The 24,782-nt window shown below is 50.2% G+C and overlaps 1 protein-coding gene across 1 annotated transcript in view; it reads right to left on the bottom strand.

Moving 5' to 3' along the window:
• GNAI2 (G protein subunit alpha i2) overlaps nucleotides 1-24,782 on the bottom strand; it is a 204,038-nt gene that overhangs the window by 64,424 nt on the left and 114,832 nt on the right. Inside the window, exons 2-4 of the mRNA XM_077821414.1 lie at nucleotides 22,968-23,010; nucleotides 18,841-18,982; nucleotides 14,613-14,773 (exon numbers count right to left, since the gene is read on the bottom strand). Coding sequence (XP_077677540.1) covers nucleotides 14,613-14,773; nucleotides 18,841-18,982; nucleotides 22,968-23,010 — 346 coding nt within the window. The remainder of the gene's footprint in view (nucleotides 1-14,612; nucleotides 14,774-18,840; nucleotides 18,983-22,967; nucleotides 23,011-24,782) is intronic.

Below are 24,782 nucleotides of genomic sequence, written 5' to 3'. Positions count from 1 at the left end.
CACCAGTTGGGATTTTCATTTGTCATTGTCGCTTCCATGTACGCAACTTGACAGTGTCAGCTTTAAAGTGAAAGCCCAGATGGAGCTGCTGTAAATAAACACTGTGCACAATTTTAACAATTTCCACCCCACCATCAACCTCAGCCTGGACCAGTCCACACAAGAGATCCACTTCCTAGACACTATAGTGCAAATAAGCAATGGTCACAAAACACCACCCTATACCAGAAACGTACTGACCACTATACTTACCTACATGCCTCCAGCTTTCATCCAGACCACATCACACGATCCATTGCCTACAACCAAGCTCTAAGATACAACCGCATTTGCTCCAATCCCTCAGACAGAGGCAAACACCTACACCTACAGGATCTCTATCAAGCGTTCTTAAAACTACAATACCCACCTAGGGAAGTGAAGAGAAATACTGACAGAGCCAGAAGGGTACCCAGAAGTCACCTACTATAGGACAGGCCCAACAAAGTAACAGAATGCCACTAGCCATCGCCTACAGCCCCCAACTAAAACCTCTCCAGTGCATCATCAAGGATCTACAACCTATCCTGAAGGACAATCCCTCACTCTCACAGATCTTGGGAGACAGGCCAGTCCTCGCTTCTAGACAGCCCCTCAACCTGAAGCAAGTAGTCACCAGCAACTACACACCACACAACAAAAAAACTAACCCAGGCATCAAACCCTGCAACAAACCCCGGTGCCAACTCTGTCTGCATATCTATTCAAGGGATACCATCATAGGACCTAACCACCTCAGCCACACCATCAGGGGCTCGTTCACGTGCACATTTACCAATGTGATATATGCCATCATGTGCCAGCAATGCTCCTCTGCTATGTACATTGGCCAAACCAGACAGTCTCTATGTGAAAGAATAAATGGACACAAATCTGACATCAAGAATTAGAACATTCAAAAACCAGTAGGAGAGCACTTCAATCTCCCTGGACACTCAATAACTGACTTAAAAGTGGCAATTCTTCAACCAAAAAAACTTCAAAAACAGACTCCAATGACAAACTGCAGAACTGGAATTAATTTGCAAACTGGACACCATCAAACTAGGTCTGAATAAAGACTGGGAGTGGATGGGTCACTACAAAAGGTAATTTCCCCCTGCTGATACTCACACCTTCTTGTCAACTGTCTGAAATGGGCCACCTTGATTATATTGGCCTCATTAGCACTACAAAAGTGATTTCCACCCCTTCTTGTCAACTGTAGAGAATAGCCCACTTCCACCTTAATTGAATTGGCTCGTTAGCACTGACCCCCCCTACACTTGGTAAGGCAACTCCCATCTTTTCATATGCTGTGTATTTATACCTCCCTACTGAATTTTCCACTCCATGCATCTGATGAAGTGGGTTTTAGCCCACGAAAGCTTATGCCCAAATAAATTTTAGTCTCTAAGGTGCCACAAGGATGACTCGTTTTTACTGTGCACAAAGCGTCCTTAGCACAGACTGCCAGGTGAAGGTGCATCCAGCACAAATTTGAGGTGCTCTTGTTGTGTGTTAATTTCCTCCTGACCCAATCTAGATTTGTTCAGAGAAGAAAAAAGAATGTCTCTGGAAAACATTCCCAGGTCTTCATCCAAGACCCAGGAGCTGCATGGATTGGGAACTGTTTGTCCAGTCCTTTATGTAAACATTTCTTCTTCCCTTTGTAGTCTTTCACCTGAGAAATCCCAGAGCAGCAGGACATCTATTAAGCTAATTCAGGGAGCAAACAATCTGAGAGCTTGCTGGGTTGGTGAAGACAGAGCCTTTGCCTGGAACCAAAGGGGAGCGATTAGTCACGCTGACTGAGAACAGGAAGTACAGACTGATGAACAGTGCAGGGAAGAGATTGCAGCTCTGCCTAACATCACAGCCTTCACTGCAGATTCAACAGACTCAGAGGTGGCAACAGGCTAAAACAGAAAAATGCAGCCCATCTGCAAGCTCTCCCCATGAACTCTACATATCTCTGTCCTAAGGAATTATCTTCTCATCAACTTCCCGATTCCAGTGGGACTAGACACTAATCAGGAAGGCCAAACACAACTGGAGTTGCACCTAGCAAGGGATGTGAAGGATAACAAGAAGGGTTTCTACAGGTATGTTAGCAACAAGAAAGTGGCCAGGGAAAGTGTGGGACCCTTACTGAATGGGGGAGGCAACCTAGTGACAGATGATGTGGAAAAAGCTGAAGTACTAAGGCTTTTTTTGCCTCAGTCTTCACAGACAAGGTCAGCTCCCAGACTGCTGTTCTGAGCAACACAGTATGGGGAGGAGGTGAGCAGCCTTCAGTGGTGAAAGAACAGGTTAAGGACTATTTAGAAAAGCTGGACATGCACAAGTCCATGAGTCCAGATCTAATGCATCCAAGGGTGCTGAGGGAATTGGCTGATCTGATTGCAGAGCCATTGGCCATTATCTTTGAAAACTCGTGGTTTTCCTCCCGAAGAGGTCCAGCTTCTTTGCATCCTTAGCTTGAGGGGTAGGCCCTTGCCTTTCCCGCCCATTAACAGCTGCCATTACCAATGAGTCCAGCGGAAGGTGGGTAAACAAGTATTCATAGCCCTTGGAGGGCACAAAGTACTTTTTCTCAACTCCCTTAGCTGAAGGAGCCAGAGAGGATGGTGTTTGTCACAGGGCTTGTATGTTCTCCTGAATGGTCTTTATCCGGGGAAGGGCCACCCTGGTGGGTCCTGCCAGAGATAAAATGTCTACCATTGGGTCTGACACCTTGGTGACCCCCTCCATCTATACCCCAAGGTTCTGAACGACCCACCTCAGAAGTTCAAGGTGGGCTCTCCTGTTGGGAAGGGGAGGCCCCAAGGATGTTCCTGCCACTGCCTCATCTGGAGATGAGGAGAAGGAGCCTGGAATATGGGAATGCTCCGCCTGCCCATCAAGTTCCTCAAAACGCTGCAACTCTGTCCCCAAGTCCAAGTTCACTTCGGTGCCGGCCCTGGTACCGGCTGCAACGGCAGCATCGTCCATGGTACTGAGTGTAGCCGTGGTGCCAGGCCTGTCATCGGTGCCGGGCGTGGTACCAATCATGGCGCTGGCAGCAGTAGCGGTGACTGATGCCCAGGAGAAATCCTTGGCACCAAATGCAGTCCTTCTCTCAGACGTGACTGAAAAGGAGCGTACCGAGGCAGACCCCTGGGACTGGTGGTAAGCCCACAGGGTCCAGAAGGGCCACTGGATTGGCATCTGAGCTGGTACCTGCCATCGTGGTGGCCATGGTACTGAGTGGAAAGTTTGGGTCATTCCTGCTGACTGGGAGTGCCAGTGGCTACAGTGTCGGCTTCTCCGGGACACATGAATCAGTGTCCAATGCAGATTCTGATGAGTCCGCATGCGGGGACCATGACGGTGCCATGCCTGTCATTGCTGGGGATCGGTGCTGGGGCGATGTAGATCATTGCCGAGCCATAGCTGGCTTGCCCCCTGGACTTCACCAGTGGCCTCTGGACCGGTGCTCTGCCACTATCAATGTTATCAGGTCCCGCGCCGCCTCATAAGTCTTGGGTGTGGATGGGAGGTCCAAATCCTCCACCTAGGTCTCCTCCGGTGGCACCGGACTCAATGGTCACTCCCGTGGGCCCGGAGTCAACAGTGCTGGCTGCTGACTGGAGGGGAGGTGGGGTTCACCTCCGTTGGGTTCACGTTCCTGTGCACGGGAAGGGGAGCGCCCTCTATCAATGTTCCTGTACTACTACTTCGGGACAGAAGACTGAGTGGTGCTGATATTGATCCCATCCCGTGCTCTGCGCTAGGGAGTGCCAGTGCCGAGGGTCTCTGACCCCAGAGTCCTTCCTCAGCACCTCCTGGACCGAAGCCAGCGTGCTGTGCACCGCCATGGAGGAGCCCAACACTATATCCATGGGGCTCGACTCAGACTCAGGGTGGAGATCTGCTTCCATTAACAGCAACTTTAGTCTGTGAACCCTCTCTTACTTCGTGTGGGTGCGAAAGGTCCTACAGACAGGTGCAAGATCTGCTTGATGGGACTCCCCCAAGCACTTTAGACAAGACGAGTCACCCTTGGGCACAGGCTTCTAGCAAACCCCGCATGGCTTAAACCCCTGGGTCCCAGGCATGCCCTGGGCCTGGGAGAGGGACAGGGAAGTGGGGGAGGGAAACACTCCCCAGTACCCCAGGTCCAGATGTCTAACTACCTACAACAATTTTTTAAACGATCTGTAACTATTTACAGAAAATATGCTAGGAGGATCACTCATTGAAGACTAGAGATGAAACGCTCCGACAACTGCAACTGATGGTAAGAAGGAACTGGAGAGGTGGTGGGTTGGCAGGGCCCTATATGCGGCGCCATAAAGGCGCGACTCCAGAGGGCTCCAGAGCCAACCCGACGGGTGCTGCTAGGGAAAAACCTTCCGACAAACTGTGCAACCGGCACGCACACACCTAATTGGAATAGATATGAACAAGCATGAGCTCATCGATAAGAGCAATCAAAGAACGATGCCCGTCACCAGCACAGCACACATTCTTGTCTGGTTAGACATCAGCATAAACCTGTGTCAGACAATCTGGTCTTAATCATAGAATCATAGAATATCAGGGTTGGAAGGGACCTCAGGAGGTCATCTAGTCCAACCCCCTGCTCAAAAGCAGGACCCATACCCAATTAAATCATCCCAGCCAGGGCTTTGTCAAGCCTGACCTTAAAAACTTCTAAGGAAGGAGATTCCACCACCTCCCTAGGTAACGCATTCCAGTGTTTCACCACCCTCCTAGTGAAAAAGTTTTTCCTAATATCCAACCTGAACCTCCCCCACTGCAACTTGAGACCATTACTCCTTGTCCTGTCCTCTTCCACCACTGAGAATAGTCTAGAGCCATCCTCTCTTGAACTACCTCTCAGGTAGTTGAAAGCAGCTATCAAATCTCCCCTCATTCTTCTCTTCTGCAGACTAAACAATCCCAGTTCCCTCAGCCTCTCCTCAGAAGTCATGTGTTCCAGACCCCTAATCATTTTTGTTGCCCTTCGTTGGACTCTCTCCAATTTATCCACATCCTTCTTGTAGTGTGGGGCCCAAAACTGGACACAGTACTCCAGATGAGGCCTCACCAATGTCGAATAGAGGGGGACGATCACGTCCCTCGATCTGCTCGCTATGCCCCTACTTATACAGCCCAAAATGCCATTGGCCTTCTTGGCAACAAGGGCACACTGCTGGCTCATATCCAGCTTCTCGTCCACTGTCACCCCTAGGTCCTTTTCCGCAGAACTGCTGCCGAGCCATTCGGTCCCTAGTCTGTAGCGGTGCATTGGGTTCTTCCGTCCTAAGTGCAGGACCCTGCACTTATCCTTATTGAACCTCATCAGATTTCTTTTGGCCCAATCCTCCAATTTGTCTAGGTCCTTCTGTATCCTATCCCTCCCCTCCAGCGTATCTACCACTCCTCCCAGTTTAGTATCATCCGCAAATTTGCTGAGAGTGCAATCCACACCATCCTCCACATCATTTATGAAGATATTGAACAAAACCGGCCCCAGGACCGACCCCTGGGGCACTCCACTTGACACCGGCTGCCAACTAGACATGGAACCATTGATCACTACCCGTTGAGCCCGACAATCTAGCCAACTTTCTACCCACCTTATGGTGCATTCATCCAGCCCATACTTCCTTAACTTGCTGACAAGAATACTGTGGGAGACCGTGCCAAAAGCTTTGCTAAAGTCAAGAAACAATACATCCACTGCTTTCCCTTCATCCACAGAACCAGTAATCTCATCATAGAAGGCGATTAGATTATACATACATCTTCATACAACAAAGAATTTGGGACCATGAAAGCAACACAGAATATTCTGGATATTGTCCTCTCAGGACTTGTCTACATGGGGGAGTCGTACTGGTAGAAGATAGGTGTGAATTTAAACTGCTAGAGTTTATATTATATATGACTCTGCATGTGAACACTTTTACTCATGGCCTTTTTATTAAGGACCCTTTTTCAGTTAGTTTATACCACATTGGAAGTGATTTAAGCTAAATTGAAAAAAAGAACTTGTACCAAGAGTGTCAACATGGGGTGTTCTACTGGTATAACTACAGCAGTTTAACTTTACCAGTATAATTGGGAAGATACCCCATATTGCCAGCCCCTTATTCTCCTCTCTAACTAAAAGCCTTCTGGGAAATCCCTTGTACTTAAATGCTGGTCTGGTGATATAGCTCCAGTGCAACACACCATCATCTCAGGCAATCAGAAGCTGAGGCGGTCAGGCTCTATCAGACCCTTGCTATCAAAGGATGCTCAGTCCCAGGAATGAGACACAGCAGCACATCATGCCACTTGCTAGTGACCCTTTGCTGGTCTGAGAGAGCAGCTGGAGCCACGTCCAGCTCCCCTAGATGGCCATGTTCATGCACCACAGAGTTACAGTGAAGACAGACCATGGAGGGTCCCCCAAAAGAAACTTTAAAACAGCATTTTAATACAAAATTTCTTGGGGAAAACTAGATAAACTGTCGGAGTTGTCTGGTACATCACTGCCAGGTTCTGGAGTGGTCCTGCCAAGGAACGGAACGCCTGATTCTCACATGCACGGTGGGCCCTTTCCGCTGCTCTGGGTCATCAAGGGGGTGTCAATTAGATTCACCGGAGCAGTGTCAAAGAGTCTTAGTGCAAATGAGAATCAGGGCAAGAATATGCACTCAGCCACATGGTACTGATTACAGACAAACCCACTACATCCAGTCTGCACTGCTGGAATTAACGTAATGGGGTTTCTCCTGGAGTCTCAGTGAGGCTTGGGTCGGCGTGGGGTGGGGAGGAAGAGAGTGATAGAGATCCCTCTGGTCCAGGGCCAGGAGCAGACATTTCTAGTCTCCCTTTCCAGGCAAAGGGAATGGCAAATGGTTAGGCTATGGCTAGAATTCTGACCTTCACAGAGCTTAGAATCCCCTCCTCACAGTTGGGTTAGAAAAAAAGAAAATGGGGGGGGGGGGGGTTTGTGTCTGGTTCCCCCCTAAAAAGTATGAACTGCAAGTTAGTGAATGTCTAAATTACTAGTACTCAGCGCTCTCCCATTTCTCTTCCATTAGGGAGCTCTCCCAGCAAAGGGGCTGGCCATTCTCGGTGCAAAGCAGACACACACACACACTGCTGATCAGAGTGCAACTGAAGCACTGTTGCGGCTGGTCCCAGCTGTCTCTCTCTATTGATTGGAATAGCTGGGGGGGTTGGAAGCCTGCCCTCACAAGCTCAGATGGCTCGTTCGAAGAGTGTGTTAGCTGAAGGCTTTCATGAACTGAGCTACTACTGCAAGGTGATGTTCTGAAGACTCCAGTTGTCAGGATGGGATGCTGTAAGAAAACGCTGTTTGCTCTGGGGGAAGAGAATTCACTATTTAGAGATTGAAGCCACACCTCTGAACTGGGGAGGCCTCCCCAAGAGGTAATTTAATACTACCTAACTCTTATGTAAACTTTCAGTCAGTACATCTCAAAGTGCTTTACAAAGGAGGTCAGTCTCCTTTTTACAGTTAGTAGTTTATAGTGCTTTACAGAGGTGGTACACCCTTTTTTATAGTTGGGGAAACTGAGGCACAAGGGAAAAGTGACTTGTTTAATGTCACCCAACAGGCCAGTGGTGAAGCCAAGGAAAGACCCTCATCTCCACAGCCCCAGACCAGTGCTCTAGCCACCAGACCATTCTGCGTGGCTCCATGATGTGCTGCTGTGTCTCATTCCTGGGACTGAGCATCCACCATGTGCCGTTTCAGGGGCGGATTTTCTCGTTACAGTTGTTTTGCAAGCGAAGCTACTAGGATTCAAACAGGCTAAGGTCTCCAGGTTTGAACATTAAAAGTATACCCTTTATTTTCAGACTGAAATTGTCTAGCTTCAGCTATCAACCACTGGCTCTTATGCCTTTCTCTGTTGGGTTGAAGAGCTAATTAGCAAATATTTGTTCCCCAGCTAGGTACTTACAAACTGAACAAGTCAGCCCCCGAACCTGCTCTTTGTTAAGCTAAGTAGATTGAACTCCTTGAGGCTACCATTCTCAGGCAGGTTTCCAATCCTTTAATCGTTCTCTTGGCTCTTCTCTGAACCCTCTCCAATTTACCAACATCCTTTTTGAGTTGTGGACACCACAACTGGACACAGGATTCCAGCAGCGGTTGCACCAGTGCCAAATACAGAGACAAAAATATCTTCTCTGCTTCTACTGGAGATTCCCCTGTTTATACACCCTAGGATCGCATTAGCTCTTTTGGCCACATGGTTGCACTGGGAGCTCATGGTTCACCTGATTATCCAACCCCAACCTCCAAGTCTTTTTCAGAGTCACTGCTTCCCAAGACAGAGTCCTCCATCTTGTAAGTATGGACCACATTCTTTGTTCCCGGATGTGTAACTATATTTGGCTGTATTAAAACACATGGTTTGCTTGCACCCAGCTTTCCTAGTGATCCAGACTGCTCTATATTTCAATTCCCAGTCTCAACTTTTGAAGGTGGTTGTACATGTTTTCTTCGAGGACAAGGTCAGTCCTCATCCTCAGAGGAAACCTGTACAACATCTCCAAAAGACAAGTCTGGGAATTTAAGTGGAATTGGCTCAGTCTTCTGAAGGTTTCTCAGTGGGTTACGCCAGGTGCTCAGCTTTCCAAGCGGCATTTCTTGCATCCCCTTCGTTATGGTAAAATGGGAGCCAGGACTCTCAAAGCTGTCAGTGTGGGTTTAGAACAGCTGCTTTGAGCCAACGCAAGCAAAGAATGCCCAGCTTTCACAGTCTGCTTTTGCTGTGCGTGGATGGCACAAAATCTGACTAGCCTTGTGACCACAGAGCTCCAACACACAAACCACATGGGGCATCGCAGGCAGGGGCCATTTCCAAAGGTTACACCAGGCAACTCCACAATGGAGTATTTTCTTTCCCAGGCTAATTGACGATGACACCGAGGCAGTTACCAACTGAAACCTCTTCCTGTAAAGTGTGAGTTTCCAAAAAAGCCATGTCTGGCATAATTTGAAAAGCATCAGTAACGGGAAGCCTGAGGGACATATACTGACAGTGTCAGAATCAGCAACTGCCTCCCCTGGAAGGAACACGTCTGAGTTAGTTCCAAAAGGAGGAGAGGAGGGATACCTCAGTGGTTTGAGCATTGGCCTGCTAAACCCAGGGTTGTGAGTTCAATCCTTGAGGGGGCCATTTAGGGATCTGGGGCAAAAATTGGTGATTGGTTCTGCTTTGAGCAGGCGGTTGGACTAGATGACCTCCTGAGGTCCCCTCCAACCCTGATATTCTAGGGTAAGAATAGTTTGTTCAGCTGCTCTGCTGTTTGTGGTTCCTCCTCTCAGAAGTTCTAAAGCTAGTAGTCTTGTGACTCATGCCCAGCCCAAGCTGTGCCCAAACTGTGCTGGTCTTGGGTAGGACCATAATGCAGATGGATGCGCATTCTGCTTGAAGATGTCCTCACAAGCTGTTGATCTCGATCACAGCACCTAATTCTTTTCTTACCGTTCATTCTGCAGCTTCCCATATTTCCAACTTGAAAGCCTGCCTACTAGCATTAATGGAGTGTACCGGAGGATAGGTCCAGATAATGCCATGATTGAACTCAATCAGCCCCTTACAGGCTCTTGCTGACTTCTGGAGAATTCAAGTTCACCTAAAAAATTATTGTTCTTGTGTTTAACATGCTCTTCTCTTCAAAGCAGACATTTTCATTTGTGGGGGTTTAGTCTTTCAAGCACTGAAATGTAACAGCAACAAGAAGGGATAGAATTTATCTTGTAAGGAGATACAGAAAGTCTATTTTCCTTTATCTAAAGCCCTTGCCCAGGGCAGGAGAAAGAAAAAGGCTGAAATAAAGCCATCCTCAAGGAGAATTGTTGGTCTCAGGACACTCCTCTGTAAAAGCGGAGGATCACATGAAGTGAACACTCAGTGGCTCTTGGTGCTCCACAGGCAGCCAGAAAAAAGGCCATGAAGAAAGACACTTGCCATGTGACTTGGAAGGGCATGCTTTGCTTTGTAAGCTGTAGCTGCAGACGTACTCCAGTGGATCAGAGCTGGAGGAGTTACATGACACGAACACATCCTCGTTACTCAGAAAGACAGCGAGTGCTGCAGATTGTTCTATACCATATACAGCCCAGCAGGCTCAAACCTGGAGCTTCAAGTTAGGATGTTAAATCCTCATTTAGGAACCTAAACAAAAGTGGCTTAATTACCAGGAGTGCTGGGCAAATGCATCTCCCTCTTCAGTGGAATTTAGGGATACTTGGCGTGTCTGGCGTGTTTTATAAATTTTAAATGCTTTTGGTGTGTAATTAGACACCTTAACCTTTATTCCCTTCAGTTGCACGCTGTAGATATTGATACTGAGTGTTCAAGTAAGGCTTATACTTCTGGCAAGAGAATCTCAGGACATGTGTTTTTTTTCTTTATTCCCCCTTAATACCTCCCACCAAAAAACTTTGATTGAAGTGTGTAAACAGGGATTTTGAGAGCTTAATTCTAGGCACCCAGGTCTGAAAATGCTAGGCTTATGTGACATTTCCCCTCTGACTTACAGTCCCACTTACAGAGGCTATTTCAGCAGGCAATACGCTGTACTGGTTGCAGAAGCCCTGGGGAGTGGCTGTGACTGTAAGGCCTGCTGAACAAAGGTTATTCACTGTACTAATCAGTCATGATCTGGTGTCTCACCCCAAAGCTTGACTCTCCCTCTCCCGAACAGCAGATGAGCAAGACTGTTACATTTGTTTCTGTGACTGCCTTGACGGCCCTTTGTCAAAGTCCCATGAGGGTTGTGTAAGTTAGAGATGGAAAAGAGCTTGGCTCATCTGCCTGCCAAGGCAGAATTTGTTCTCTCTAGACGAAGCCCTGGAGGATAGACTGAACTAAGTTTAAACGTACCATGGGGCTTTCTGTCCCTTTCCATGGAGAGACTATTCCACAGTAAAATAGATCTCACTGTCTGCAAGTTTTCCTATGCTCTATTTCACTCATTTATGCCCCTTCTTGGATCACCCTATCTTTTTTATCTGCATGTGTCAAATATTTGGAGACAGATTTCTCCCACCATTAGCTATCGCTTAGTCGAGCTGTACAGCCTTGATAATTTCTCCCCATCAGTCAATTTCATGATACTTTTTGTGCCTCTCTGAATTCCCTCCAGCCTCTCCACCTATCCCACAGGGCAAGAGAAGCTGGAGTTGTAAGTGACTATGCCGGACAAAAGCCTTTTTTATATAAAAGCAACAAGGTCTTAAAGCAAAAGTATATGTAATTTAAACTGCTGACAGACAGGGCTGAGCAGAAGTGCTGCTGTCCTATCAGCAGCTGTGTTGATGTTTGGACCAAGAGCACATCAGCTTTTAAAATTCTATTTCATTCAACTAGGGTGGCCATATGTCCTGTTTGGCCAGGACAGTCCCTTTTTTAAACACTGTCCTGACCATCCTGACAACTTTGACAAAACTGGGGCATTTGCCTACAGTCTCTGTGCTGGAGCCCAGGGACACGTGCAGTGTGAGGCTCTGCTGAGGGTGTTTCCTTAGTCAACCCAGCCAGCCATGGCTCCCAATCACTGTAATGAAATATTTGCTCACTAAGTGAGAGGGACAATCTCCTCTCACACACTGACTCCTCTGGCAGAGGAGAGGAAGGGGAGGGGGCAATTCAGAGACCCCTCCCGGTCCAGAAAGACCAGCTAGGACTCTGAGGGCAATCCACAGATCTGGATGTGCCGGAGGCAAAAGGAACCGGGAGGGCTGGGTGGGACTCAGGCACACCCCATCCTCTGGCCTGACAGCTGGGCCTCACCATTGCAGTCAGGAGACTGTTGGGCACAAGAGCTGCAATATGAGGACATGGTTTTGAAACATCTTCCTTTCTAGTTCTGTTATCACCCGGGGGGGGGGGGGGGGGGGGGAGGAGAAGGGGAGAGACGCTCCTAGGAGCTGTGGGCATAGCTTCAGCACCTTAAAGAGAAGCAACTGCAGCTCTGGATTTGCAAATATGCCCTCTCCAAAAGAGTGCCTGGGACAAAAGGGTACATCTTCACTGCAGAGTTAACCCAGCCAGTCAGCCTAGCCTGGGTGTGCAGCACCCCACTGCAAAGCCCTGCCTATACTGCTGCACTCCCCTGTGCATGTGGCTGGAACTCCCGGAGGCACATCCCAGGGGGCTCTGCACTACAATCAGCCAAGCCGCTCTAGGATGTTTTCCAGTCAACAGTGGGGAAACTTGGCTGTCCTTCTGGGTGTGGGGGGGAACTGTGGGAAGGCACTGGAGGACTAGCAGCACTGCAGTGGTTTAGCCTGTGTCCTCACTGCAAAGTGGACAGATTACCAGACCCAAAGAAAGTGGCACCTAGGTTCAGCCCCAGCCAGCCCGGGGTTAAAAGCACCACTAAATGCAGATGAAAGTTTTGCACAGGAGTGGGGGAAGTGAGTTAATGGCAACACCTGGCTAAGAGCTGGGGCTGGCTGCAGCAAAGACTGACCAAAGAGTCAATTTCATTTCAGTTGTTTCCCTTCTCCCCCCAACACACCCAAATTGTTTGCACCCTGGAAGTCCCAGAGCACTAAGTGGGCTGGCCAGTTGAGCTGCCCTGGGGTAGCACCGGGTAATGCACAGAGGGCCTCCACCGTGGAAGAACAGCTATGGCTCCATCTCCTCACGTGGTGAGTGGAGTGCGTTAAAAATCCCACAGCCCTTAGAAAGGAGAGGCTGACCCAAAGGAGAGCCTGCAGTCTGTTTACCTCTCCCCCGGTTACCCTGCCAACAAGCTCATTGTAAACTCGTTAAGCACATTTGCAGTGGGTTTGTGAAATGGAGTGCATGATGCAGTGACGCACTCCTGTTCCAAGAACAGCCACAAGAGCAGGGCAACAGCAGCCCGCTTACCAGGATGCTGGTGAGCAGCAACACAGAGGCAGGTTGTCTTAGTGGAGCCCCTTGTTTCAAGGCAGGCTCGAAACCTTCACTGCAACGCAGCAACAAGCAACTAATCAAACCCTGCCAGCCTGCAGCCCATCAGGGCTCTAGGACTGGGGGGCAGGAGAGGGGGAGAAAAAGGTGGGAAGACACCATGAAGCAGGCCATCGCAATATGCCATGGAAAAAAATAGTGCCGTAAATATTCAGACCGTTCCTCTCTGGTGCTCAGGGAGAAGAGGGACCAAGGTACCACATGGATCTCACGCAGCGTGTGATCTCCTGGCAACCCATTGGGGTGTGGGGGGGGGGACCACAGGCACTCATCTCTTCCCCCCCCCTTCCCCCATCACATCCACCCCACACTGCCAGAGCCAGAATATTTTTTTGCCAGAAACACCCACATACTCAGATGCAGGAAAATGCATTACAGCCAGAACTGGAGCCTGGCTCTCCTTGCTGAGGCTGACCCCAAGAACTCGAGCAGCGCCTTCTAGCCACCCCCCAGCCTGTGGTTTACAAAGACACCCAAAACTACTGCACATGGGAGGAGGACATGGGGCTGTACTTTATGATAGCAGACGGGAAACAATCCAGAGAGGACGCGGTGGGAGACAGACACCGTCACAACTGCAATATGCTCCCAGGAGGTGGAGAGGTTACCACTGCCCCTACAGCCAATGCCTCAGGGCCAGCCACGCCAGGCAGGAATTTCTGGGTGAGCTTGTGAGAGGGAAGGTGCACCAGGTGCTGCAGCAGGCTGGGGACAAAGGATGAGTCTGTGCAGCGCACATGGCAGGGCAGGGCCTGGGCCTGGGACAGTGGAGCATTCTGCACAGGTCCCACAGGATCACCTAAACGTTAAACAAGGGCAAGGGGTCATAGGAACGTCCCCTGGGGAACAGGGGGTATCCACCTGGCTGTGTGTCCAGGGCAGTCTGCTGGGATCCAACCCTTGGGCTGCATTAGCAACCAGGCTAGCCTCTGTGTCACAAACCAGGTGGCAATGATGAACAGTTCCCCAGCTTCCAGCTAACCCATTCGCAAGACTCATGGGAGGGCAAGAAGGGGCAACCCAGCCCAGAAATTCCAGACCCAAGCGTCCCACAATGCTTGGACAGTTCTCATCCAAACTGTGCTCAACTTGTACTAGAATTACTCTCAGAGGATGTGGCATACCCTTCCCTGAACTCCCCCTCCTCTGGCCAGACTACTCCCTCTGGTCCCAAGGGGCCCAGGACAGTCCCTGCGAACAATGGTTGGTGAGGAAGCCAAAGAGCCAGCACCAATGACTAGTTTAACTTGCCCAGTATTGACATGCAACCACAATTCAGATTATTTTAAGATAACACCAGAGGAAGCAATGGAGACCGCTGTGTTACATGGCAAATCTAGCAGAGTGATGGTCAATGTTTCATTATCCTACACCTGCCCCCTTTGTGCTTACAGCAGTGCCCACACTCATGACAGCAGCACGCACACGTGTCCAGCTCAATGCACATAGGTCATTTTGTCCATGAACAAGACACCATCATCAGGGTGCAGCTCCCCATCAGATTTCACACACTGTACAGGCTGGCCTTTGGCACACGCCACTTGAAGCTGTGGCACATTTCAGCCCCAGGTTAAATCTGCCTGAGGACAGTAAAGGAGAGGTACTCACTATGCAGCAGAGTCATTCAGCTGGTACTCTCGGGAGCGGTTAAAGCAGGCCTGGACACCGTTATCAGCCCACAGCCTCCGAATCACATTGGCAAGGTCCTCTGGCATGATTCCCTGCTCCTCTGCAGTGCAAGAGAGTGCAAATAACTGACGAGCATCATCCTGCAGGGAACAGCAAACCACAAACATCAATGAAGTTCCTGAGCAACAGCTGCTTCTCACGTCTGCTATGTATGAAAGCTGATCACACTAAAGTTTGATGGCCAAGCCTTGTACTAGAGGAACATAATGCTCCAAAACCCAGGAGGTTTGCACCTACCATGTACTATGCACATACCGCTAAGGCTCCCAAGAAACCCCTCCCCAGGGAGGTTCACTTCTTTGAGTAATGGGGCAAGTGGCACTTCAAATCTTTGCAAAGAAGCCAGCAGAAAAATCCACACTTTGGGACTCCACTGATTTCCTGCAGGGCTGACGGCAGGCAAACAAACTAGATGTCAATTAAAAAAATATGCAGTCATGGCTTATCATCGGTTACTTAGCCCTGGGAACAGCAGTACACCATTTGGATTAGCTTGTGACCCGACAGCAAGGAAACTCGGGCAGGATTGTTCAGGAACCATTGCATTTACACAGAGATCTCCTCTCATTCCCTTGCCCACGCACCGAAGTTATGACACTGGGGGAAACTGGTGACCAACTGTCAAGTGTCTGCAAGGCATTCTGGTGACTAAGGCACAATGTTAGACATGAACAGGAGCCCTACAGAGATGGCCAGTCACAGAGATGGCTCGATCAATCCATCGTTTGGAGGAGCGGGAGCATTTCAGGCAGCGGAATAGATGCCGCACTGTGACTGTTCTGCAGGGTCTCCCAGTGCTGAGCAGAACTCTAAAAGCAGGATCAAAGCGTGCTGCAACACACAAATGGGGAGAATCAGACTTCCCAGCCGATCGGCTACTGGCAGGTACACAGCTGGGCTGCTGCAGCTCCAGATTTTCAGGCCCAATCGCAGCACTGTCCCCAAGACACCCTGCACTTCCAATCAGAGGGGCTCTTCACAACAGCACATGTGACGGCCACCTGCTTGAGCATGCCCAGGGACTGCACTGGGGACCTCCAGCACTAAAAGAGCCTGGCTCCGTAGTGGGGGCTGTAACAGACTTGCATCCTCTGTGGTCAGGCATGGAAGGGAATGCATAAAACACACTGCCCAACAGTTACACATACATTTACTTCTCTGGAACCCATAGAGGTCAGAAAGGAAAGGCACAGGTCCCCTGCCATGCCATGGTATTAGGGATGCTCCTTGCTGAGGACTCCTCCAAACAATAAGCTAGATTTCATTTCAGCTGGCCTCTGTTAAACCATGGAGGGGACTGGGGAGAGGAGAAATACACCTGCTATACAGTGCTCATTTGCAGTCACCCAACCAGCTGATGTTCCCATAAGCAAACGAAATGCAGAAGCTTTGTCTCCCCTGCCTTTTATGACCCCAGTGACAAACAGAGAGGTAGCAGGAAAAGGCCAAGCTAAGACAATTTCAGCATTCCCTGCTGGGAAACGGGAGGGATGGAGACTGGAGCATCAAGAATTCCTTTGCCTCAGCAATTGTAGCTACTCACTCAAGATAGCCCTCAAGGGAATAAGTCTCCAGCAGAGCCCAGCTCATCTGAATTGCTGAGCACCCTCTGCCACATCAGCCCTGTGTGGATTGCAGAACTTTCCTTGTCGACTCCTTTGTGCTGGCAGTTCCAAGCACAACCTCCTGTCCTTGGCCCAGGAATACAGGAAGCACCAAGGAGGTAAACTGGGTTCGGCCTCTAGCACTGCCAGCCAGCTTCACACTGCCAGGAGGCCATAGGCAGGGCTTAAACATCTCTTTTCCTGCTGGGAGCTCTTCTGACAGGTACAACCGCCTCCAGGGTTTAAGGAGAACAAACAGTTTTGCTGCTGCAGTCACATTCTCTACTCATAGCTGGCTTGGCAGGAGGATCAGCTTCCTCAGCTGTACAAGCCTCTTTGTAAGCCTGTGTTTTAAACCATAGCATCACACTATGGCCCAGTGGCCACCTGGGCACTTGCTACATGCTGCTAGGGCTCTCTCCATCGACCTGCAGGGCAACAAAGCGGTACACAGCAAACAAAGAAGAATGCTAGAGCAAGTACTTGTCTGTCCTGCACACTGCATGCATTTATAAGGAAGTGAGTCATGCTGAGCTTGGTTTGCCTGCTCTTGTCGTACTAATAAACCTGAGCTGAGCCGAGTCGAGTCGAGTCAAGCCAAGCTGAGAAAGCAGCCCCTTTTCCCTGGCCTACACATAGCCTGGGAGATTTGAAGCTACCACAGGACCCTAGTAACCTCAGCAGCTTTAAGGTCACCTGGAAGCTAGCAGCTAGGCCACGGTGAAGCACTGCATGATGGGAGCTGTACTGATTACAGCACTTCCACTGCATTCATGAGGAGAGTGGCTGCGACCTGCTCTATTTCATGCACATAGCTGGAGCATCAAAAGTCTGGCCATCTTGTCTGAGTGATTCTAGAAGCCGTATTTTGGGATGGGGGGAGCCATCGAGGCAGATCTGAAGTTAGAGACTCCGTGCACAGACACATTCAGCATTTTATGGCTATCATGAGACATTTCCTCTCCCCCCATCCAACACTACAAGCAGTAACTCATTACAATGGAAGTTAATGAAAATCAGGCTCAGACATCTAGTGCATGTGGCTTAATTCTGCCACCACTTACACTACGTAGCACCAAGCAAACCTGCTCGGACTGTGGGCTGCAGGGCTGCTGTTAGGCCAACCATGCATTAAAAGCAGTCCCCCATGGCAGTGCCTGCTCTCGCTGGCAGAGAGAGCATACAATCACGCAGGGTAATCATCATAGAACCCTCCCCAAGCACGAACTCCCAGCTCCTCAGAGGACCAGAGCAAGGTAATTAGCACTGGTCATCAGCAAGGACCCCACTTATTAAAGCACATTTATGGAAGTACCTAGAAGATTTCAGGGCATTACCAGTTGACGACTGGGATCGAAAAGTGGTGTTAGAAGATCTATTCTGTGCCCTCATTAGCAAGGGGGAGCTTCTGAGAGCGCAAAGCTAGTTCATTAGCCTTTAGACCAAAGCATTCCTCAAGAGCCAGGTATGGTAGGACATCACCACACGCATGGTCATTAGGCAGATTAAGGACACCTGCCATCTCTCAGATCTTGCTACACATGGTTTAAGCAATTGAGGGACATTACTGGGGGCTGAACAAACAGCGTCCTACTTCTGATCCTCAGGTAATGACCAACCAAATCAGACACACGGCTTTGCAAAGCGAGCAAACCCTGAACGAGGGAGGTCCCAGGCAGAGGAAAAAAAACCATGATTGCTGCTGCTATTGTTAGCGCCCCCCCAAACCTTACTTAGCCCTTCCACAGCCCCCTCTCGCAGCATCCCGATGCGCCATACATGGGGAGTGCAGCATTATCCCCAGAAGGCAGCACAGGGAGGCAACTTGCCTGATGTCACACAGGAAACCTAGGGAGCCAGGAATAAAACCCAGCTCTGCTGAATGGCCAGCCATTGCTGTAGCCATTAGACCACATTGCCTCCTATCTAGATCCCCTTTGCTCATGCTGGCCCTTAGCTTGCTCTTGGTGGTTACAGGGAGGCAGCGAATGGAGGAGTAGGTCAGGGCACGTGCCTGGACCAAGCCTGAGTCGCTTTGATTCTCTGCACCTGAAAGCTCACGCTCATTAAAGCTTGTGCCCCAGAGGCACCTCCCCTCGCAACTGCCCCATCCCTCAGGCTGGGACCCAGCAGGATGGAGGACAGGTCACACACAGTGCTCAGGGGGGAGCTGAACAAGCACTTGCAGTGCACAGTGTAGCAGCACATGCCCATGCCTGGAGTCCTCCGGCTAAACATAACCCCCAAGGCCTTAGGGGCTGGCTGGGTTATGTTGCTCAGGCCTCACCCACTCAGAAGCACAGCTCTTAAAAATCTATTGACTGCAACTGCTGCTGGGCGTGGATAGCCTCAACCTCCCAACGGCCAGTGAGGTTCTAGGCACCAACAGTTCTAGGATTCAGCTATTCTTGCTCCTCTGGCAAGCGTCACGACTCCTCGAATGCCGCATTCAGACAGGCAGCAGGCAGAAGAGCTCTGACTCCCCACGCCAGGGCTAGCAGTGAAAGCAAGGACAATCCTCAGGCACAGAGAGGGTAACTCACCGCTCTTGCAAGGTCTCCGAAGTCAATCTGCAGGTTGCCCATGGCTTTGATGATGGCCATAATGGACTGAATGGTGTTGCTGTAAACCACGGCTTTGTATTGCCTGCACTCCTCTTCTGAGTAGCCATCCTCATGGATAATCCTTGAAGAGGAGTCAGGAACAAAGTCAGACCATCACCGAGCTGACCATGTCCTAGCGGAGCTCCCCAGCAGAACCCACCCTCACCCCCTGCTCCCTCACTAGGATTCACATTGCTCGCTGGGAGCTGCCCCCATTCAGCTCTGTGCAGCAGCTCCCTCTCCGGAGGGCAGGAAGCATTCCCCCGAGATGCACTTCCCAGTGGAGACGGTCTCTGGGAGCAGCACCGCTAAAGAGGGCCATGTTACCATCACGGGAGCCCAGCACCGGGGATGAGAAGGACTGTGGCAGTGCTGCCCGACTCCGAGGGGAGAAGACAATCACACAGACGTTTGCCAGATAATGGCTGCTATGAAAGACGGGGTCCTCAGCCGCTCCAGGGCAGGGCACTCACCCTGCAGCGTGCATAGGGCACTGCATGCTTCCCACCTGAATGCTGTCCCTGGACCCAGCTTTCAGATTAACCTAATAGGGTTGTCACCAACATCCCTCCCAGACACCCCAGCCAGAGCTCCCCCACCATCCCATCCTGGCTCCAAGAGGGTTGTCCCCCCCACCCCCCTTCCCACCTCCCAGGAGAGGAGGTGAGAAGTCTGAAGATTCAACTACTGCAAAAAAAGGGAACTCCCCCCCGCCCCCCCGCCTTCTCTTTCCCCCCTCACCCACTGGATTTTGGGTCCTAAGTTCTTGCCTTCCTGCTGCTGGTCATCCCGAGACCTCAGCCTCTCACAGCTTTCTACAGCAGCTGATCAGTTCCAGAATCGCTGCCTGGAGTGAGCTCAGCAGCCGTGAAACTAGTCAGGTTTAGTCAGCTGCTGCAAGAAGATTTTTTTGGGGGGGGAGGAAGAGGGGAGATGCAGAACTGAAGAAGAGATTCTTCTCCACTAACCACCACCTAGGGCAGTGTTTCTGAACTGTTTCCCTACCAGGAGGCCATGTTACAACAAGAAAGAATTAGTCACCATAAAAAAGGGAGGGTGATCACAACCCCTTGGCCATGCTGGGACTCCCCTGACCTGGGACATCCCACAGCAGCAACTGGTTTGTGATCAAGGCTTGCCTCTGCTGCTGTCCCCAACAGCAATACTGAAATCCACTCAACTCTGCTTGGGTTCCCTGCAGCTGAAAGGACTAGCCAGCATAGCAACGGTGAAATTGACCAGATGCTTATCAATTCCACCTGTAGCAGCAGAGCTCTCACTCACCCACCAGCCACCCAGCAGGCAGGGAGTTTGTCACCTGCCACTAATTTTTCAAGCCTGAATGTGCCAAGATAAATGGAGCAAACGCAGCCAACCTGTTCAGCTCCAGCACGTTGTGTTGATTGACAGCATAGAGATGCCCAAATAACCAGATTCTGTAGCCCTTTAAAACTTAAGCATTTTATTGACTCATTAAAACAGCTCTTCTTGTACTCCAGTCTCCATCCCACCTTAATCTAGCAGAACAATCTATTGCGTTTGGGCTCCCACACCGCAGGGGTTCACAAACACATTTCAGCAAGAGGTTCAGACACATACAACGTAATTAAAGGATCTGGTTTTAAATACATTTGAGTATTATTCTGAGTAGCAGCTTTTTGTATTGTAGCAACATTAGAAGCCCCAACCAAAATCAGAGCCGCACTGTGCTAGCTGTCACATAGCATGGGATTGTCAGCTCTTTGGGGCAGGGACTAGACAGAGCAGAAGAGGGGAATTAAGGTACAGAGTCTCAGTTATTTGCCCACTCAGGAAGTCTGTAGTAGCACTGGAAATTGAACCAAAATCTTCTGAGACCCAGTCAAATGCCTTAACGACAAGACCAACCTTCCTCTCTGTCTTTGCAAGACAGTTTCTTCTCTTCAGGCCAGGCAGGAAATCTACCCCGCCCCCCCCCCCGGTCTAATTCTCTTGTGGAATGCTCACTTGAGTTATGCCCACTGGGGATTTGGCTGTTCTTTAGCTTGGCCATGCTCTGGGTCTGGATGCTCAGATGTTAAGGAGATACAGCCCGTCTGAACAGAATGATTATAAAAGCTCTCTGTAAACCCCAGAGTTCGGAAGTCACTCCCCTTTGACAAACAGCTCCCTCTGCTTTTAGAGAATGCCTTGAACCTTCCCCTGAAGGTTTATTTCTATAGGGCCCTGTTCAGCCAATCGTCGTTTTCCCTCCTCACTAGAATGGGTCTGTCAATTCTTATGCAGCAGATTTCTACTAGGGTGGTTTCCTATCAGGAGGTTTTAGTTTGTGATGCTGTGCAGGGGTCTCTAGGCTGCCTCTCCCAACACAAACCATTTTTGTGTATCCTCATTGTGTGATACCTTTCAGCATTGCTCTTTGCTATTTATGTAATCACTGTCATATGCATTTTTGATGTCACTTTCCATGTTTAATTGCAAGTCACTGAAATATTCAAAAGGCAATTTGCCCCAGGCTGCCAGAAGAGTAAAGTTTTGCTCAAATTAAGCAAGTTCTGGGTTCATCATGCCAGCCAGAGAGAACATTGCGCCCAAAATTAGAGGGCCTGGCTATGAGAGGAGGTTTTAATCAAAAGGGTTTGTTTTTTAAATCCTCTAATCTGCTCTGCCTCCCTAATCTTTTTGCGGAATCCATAAAGCATGTGGAGTCTGAATGCTGTCCTGTAAGGCTGTGCAGAGGTGCTGCTAGCTTTATGTGGATGGACTGCTGAAACTGAACAGTGTTATTAAAAAGACAAAAATAGCAAGCATATAAACAGAGTCCCTTCTCCTCAGACACTGCTAACCCCAACCGAAGCTAGACTGCGGCCCAGTCCCAGGAATTCAGTGAGCCCATGGCACTCCCACAAGCAGGAGCATGGGATGGGGAAGAACTCAGCTGCTCAGAGCAGCTTGCCCAGGTATTGTCCTAACACATGGAGTGAAAGCAACTCTCTGCTCTATCCCAAGATGCGCTACGGAGGACTTATCATAAAACTGAACAGGAAAGGTCTCTCGGGCATTCAGAGGGAGCGACAGCCATAGCACAGACACATACCTCCAAGATAATGGACAAGAGACACAAATGGACATTTTTCAGCACAGGTAATCACATTCGAGCGAGTTCATGGCAGCGTGGGAAATGTGTGTCCCTCTGAAAGACCCAGAGTGGGACCGTTTTGCTGCGAGCAGATGGATGCGATGCAGGAACATACAAACTGCCCGGCTGGATCAGACCAGTGGGCCAGCTAGTCCAGTCTCCTGCCTCCAACGGGGAAGCAACTGGTGCTGGCTAGAGGCAAGCGTGAACAGCCCTCTAACCAGTGGTTCTGTCCGGGCCAACGCACTGGGGAAGTTCCAGCCCAACCTCCAGGCAGTTCGGCGTTGGCTTTGGGCAAAGCTGAAACAAGCCACCCTGTGAACTGAACAGGGGAACAAGTGTGCTGAACGGGAGACTAGCAGAGAGAGTGCAGACACCAGTGACCACACAGTTCCCCAACAGAGCTAACAGGGTCAGCAGCCAGCCAGTTAGGCTACGACACAACAAGCTCTCTAGGGTCTGGATGTGATCAATGGTGCAACGCCAGAGCAGCCATTCTAACTGATCACTGGCCCCACAGCGTGGGCTGCCCTGGCTGTTCAGATGAAAAACTCAAATACAAAAAGGGTGTTTTTAAAACAAGAGCCCTAAGAACATGGAAATCGTATCACCCAAATGCAGTGCAGAAAAGCCTGCCATAACTATCCCCTGGAAGCGCTTTTTCTAGATCTCGCTAATGGAAACTAAAGCATCTATAAAGCATGGATGACTTTTGTTGAAATCACAGGCTTTGGATCGCAATTTTTAAAAATTATTATTAATTATTATTAAAGGAGTTCATACAAAACGTGGCACCACCATCCCAGTCCCTAGCTGCAGAACGCAGCACCCACGTGGCACCCCGGTCCCTGGCTGTAGAACGCACACTCCACTCTCTGCAGTGGGGTGAAATAGGGAGGCAATTGCTGAAACTCAGAAACAAAAGCAAAGAAGGGGAGGCATTGCTTACTTCATCTGCTTGACAATTGTGCTCTTCCCAGACTCTCCTGCACCTGTAGAGAAAGGAGAGAGAGAAAAGCCATGAGCTGCAGTGTTTGACTGGACATTGCCGTGCGGCAGCGGGACACTGTGGTGTGATTAGGGTCAACAACAACAGAGGATGTAACCCACCTGCTGCCGCATTAACATCCAGACAGGCCTCCCAGCAGCAGAGCCTCAAAGAGTCTGGCCCTCTGGGCTTACAAGTACTTCTCTGGTCATCAGACACTTTAGCCCAGAGACGTACAGAAGCTTACAAGAAGAAGCTTGCAAAGGGATGCACTGGAGTAGACCCTGCTCTCCAGGGAGCCCTAGGATAAAGGGAAGGTGACTTTTGGCACCACACACTTTAGTGGGCTCAATCTCACTGTGCAGCATGCCTCAGCCCTTCACATGCCCCGGTGATCCCACCTAGGGGACTTTGGAAGCCTTGCACACTGGCAGAAGCTGCTAGCTGGACTGTACCAGCACACCTGTGGACATGAACAGGTGGTATGAATACTGAGCAGTACAAGGCCTCTGGGCCAGTCTGATGCGGGAAGCTGGGAACAAGGGGCCCTCATCCCCACCCTGGAGCAATGCAAACTCAAAGCAACAAGCACGTAGGCCCCGCATTGTCAAAGTGACGAGAGACATTGGCTGTCCAGCTGGACACACCTTAGCAGAGCCCGATTTGCAGAGGCCACAGTGTGTCCAAAGGCAGGGAAGTAGACACAGCACACCCAGCTCTCTCATGCACCACTGGCTGGCAAATGCTGACCCTCCCAAGGACTAAGTTACAAGGGGTGGAGGGATCCTTCCACCTTGGGAGAGGAGAGGAGAGAGTGTTCTTTCAGGAGGCTGAGCTCCTAGAAAAGCTGTCTGCCCCTGGAAAACAGCCCCCTTCCGCCGCTTGAAAGGCCCCTGCAAACAAGACACCTCATAGGGATAGCCAAGAAGTCTAACGGAAGCATCGGGGTATAGAAACGTGCACGTCCAGACAGCACCGCAGCTACAGCATTACTTCATCTCGCAAGGACAGCCTGAAACTATACCAACAGCTGCAGGCAAGTTCAGGGCTCCCACTCAGGTATTATGGGAGTTCCCCAGAGGATGGTGGGAGATTTGCCACCACTTTTTCCCCACAAGTCCTCTCAGCCCTCTAGAAATATCCCTTTATGCTGAGCAAAGATTATCGAGAATGCCCCAGGCCAGAGAGCAGCGCCCAGACAACAGGCTACATGCTCAGAGGGCCACAGGCCACAACAGGTGCTACGCAGCACGAGGGTGGCTGCAGGGCAAAATCATAGGCTGCTTTGCAATGGCGCAGCATGACCTGCATGAACGTGCACGGCTGGGCCAAGTGAACTGGTGCAGCGTGGATCAATTCCTTGAACTAGACGTGGCCTTGGTTGGATAGGGGAGCCACCAAGGCCTGATCTTCATTGACAAGCCCATCAGCACGGCCTGCTTTCCCAGGCAGGCTGCAAGAACCGGTGTCCTGCCTGACACTTAACAAGGGCCAGGATGGTGATGAACAGCGAGACTAAGTGGAACGTCCCTGGCGTGGTGCAAACTCTGAATCATGTTGGGGGGAAGAGGGGCATTCCAGGAAGCCAATCATGCCTCTCCCCATCCCACACGTGTGGCTCCAGACATCACAAACCCCTGGACAGCAGAGGCCAGCTGGAAGCAGTTACTCTTTCAGGGACTACCATGATCACGGGGGACAAAGAGTCGAGTGAGTGGGCTCTCTCCTCCCCCACCCACAGGAAACCTCCTCTTCCTCCTAGAAGCTGGCAGTGGA

The sequence above is a fragment of the Eretmochelys imbricata genome, chromosome 7 (genome assembly GCF_965152235.1).
Source record: "Eretmochelys imbricata isolate rEreImb1 chromosome 7, rEreImb1.hap1, whole genome shotgun sequence".
Taxonomy (NCBI): Eukaryota; Metazoa; Chordata; order Testudines; family Cheloniidae; genus Eretmochelys; species Eretmochelys imbricata.
The sequence above is the reverse complement of the archived record's forward strand: the minus strand, read 5'-3'. Positions and strand labels throughout refer to the sequence as shown.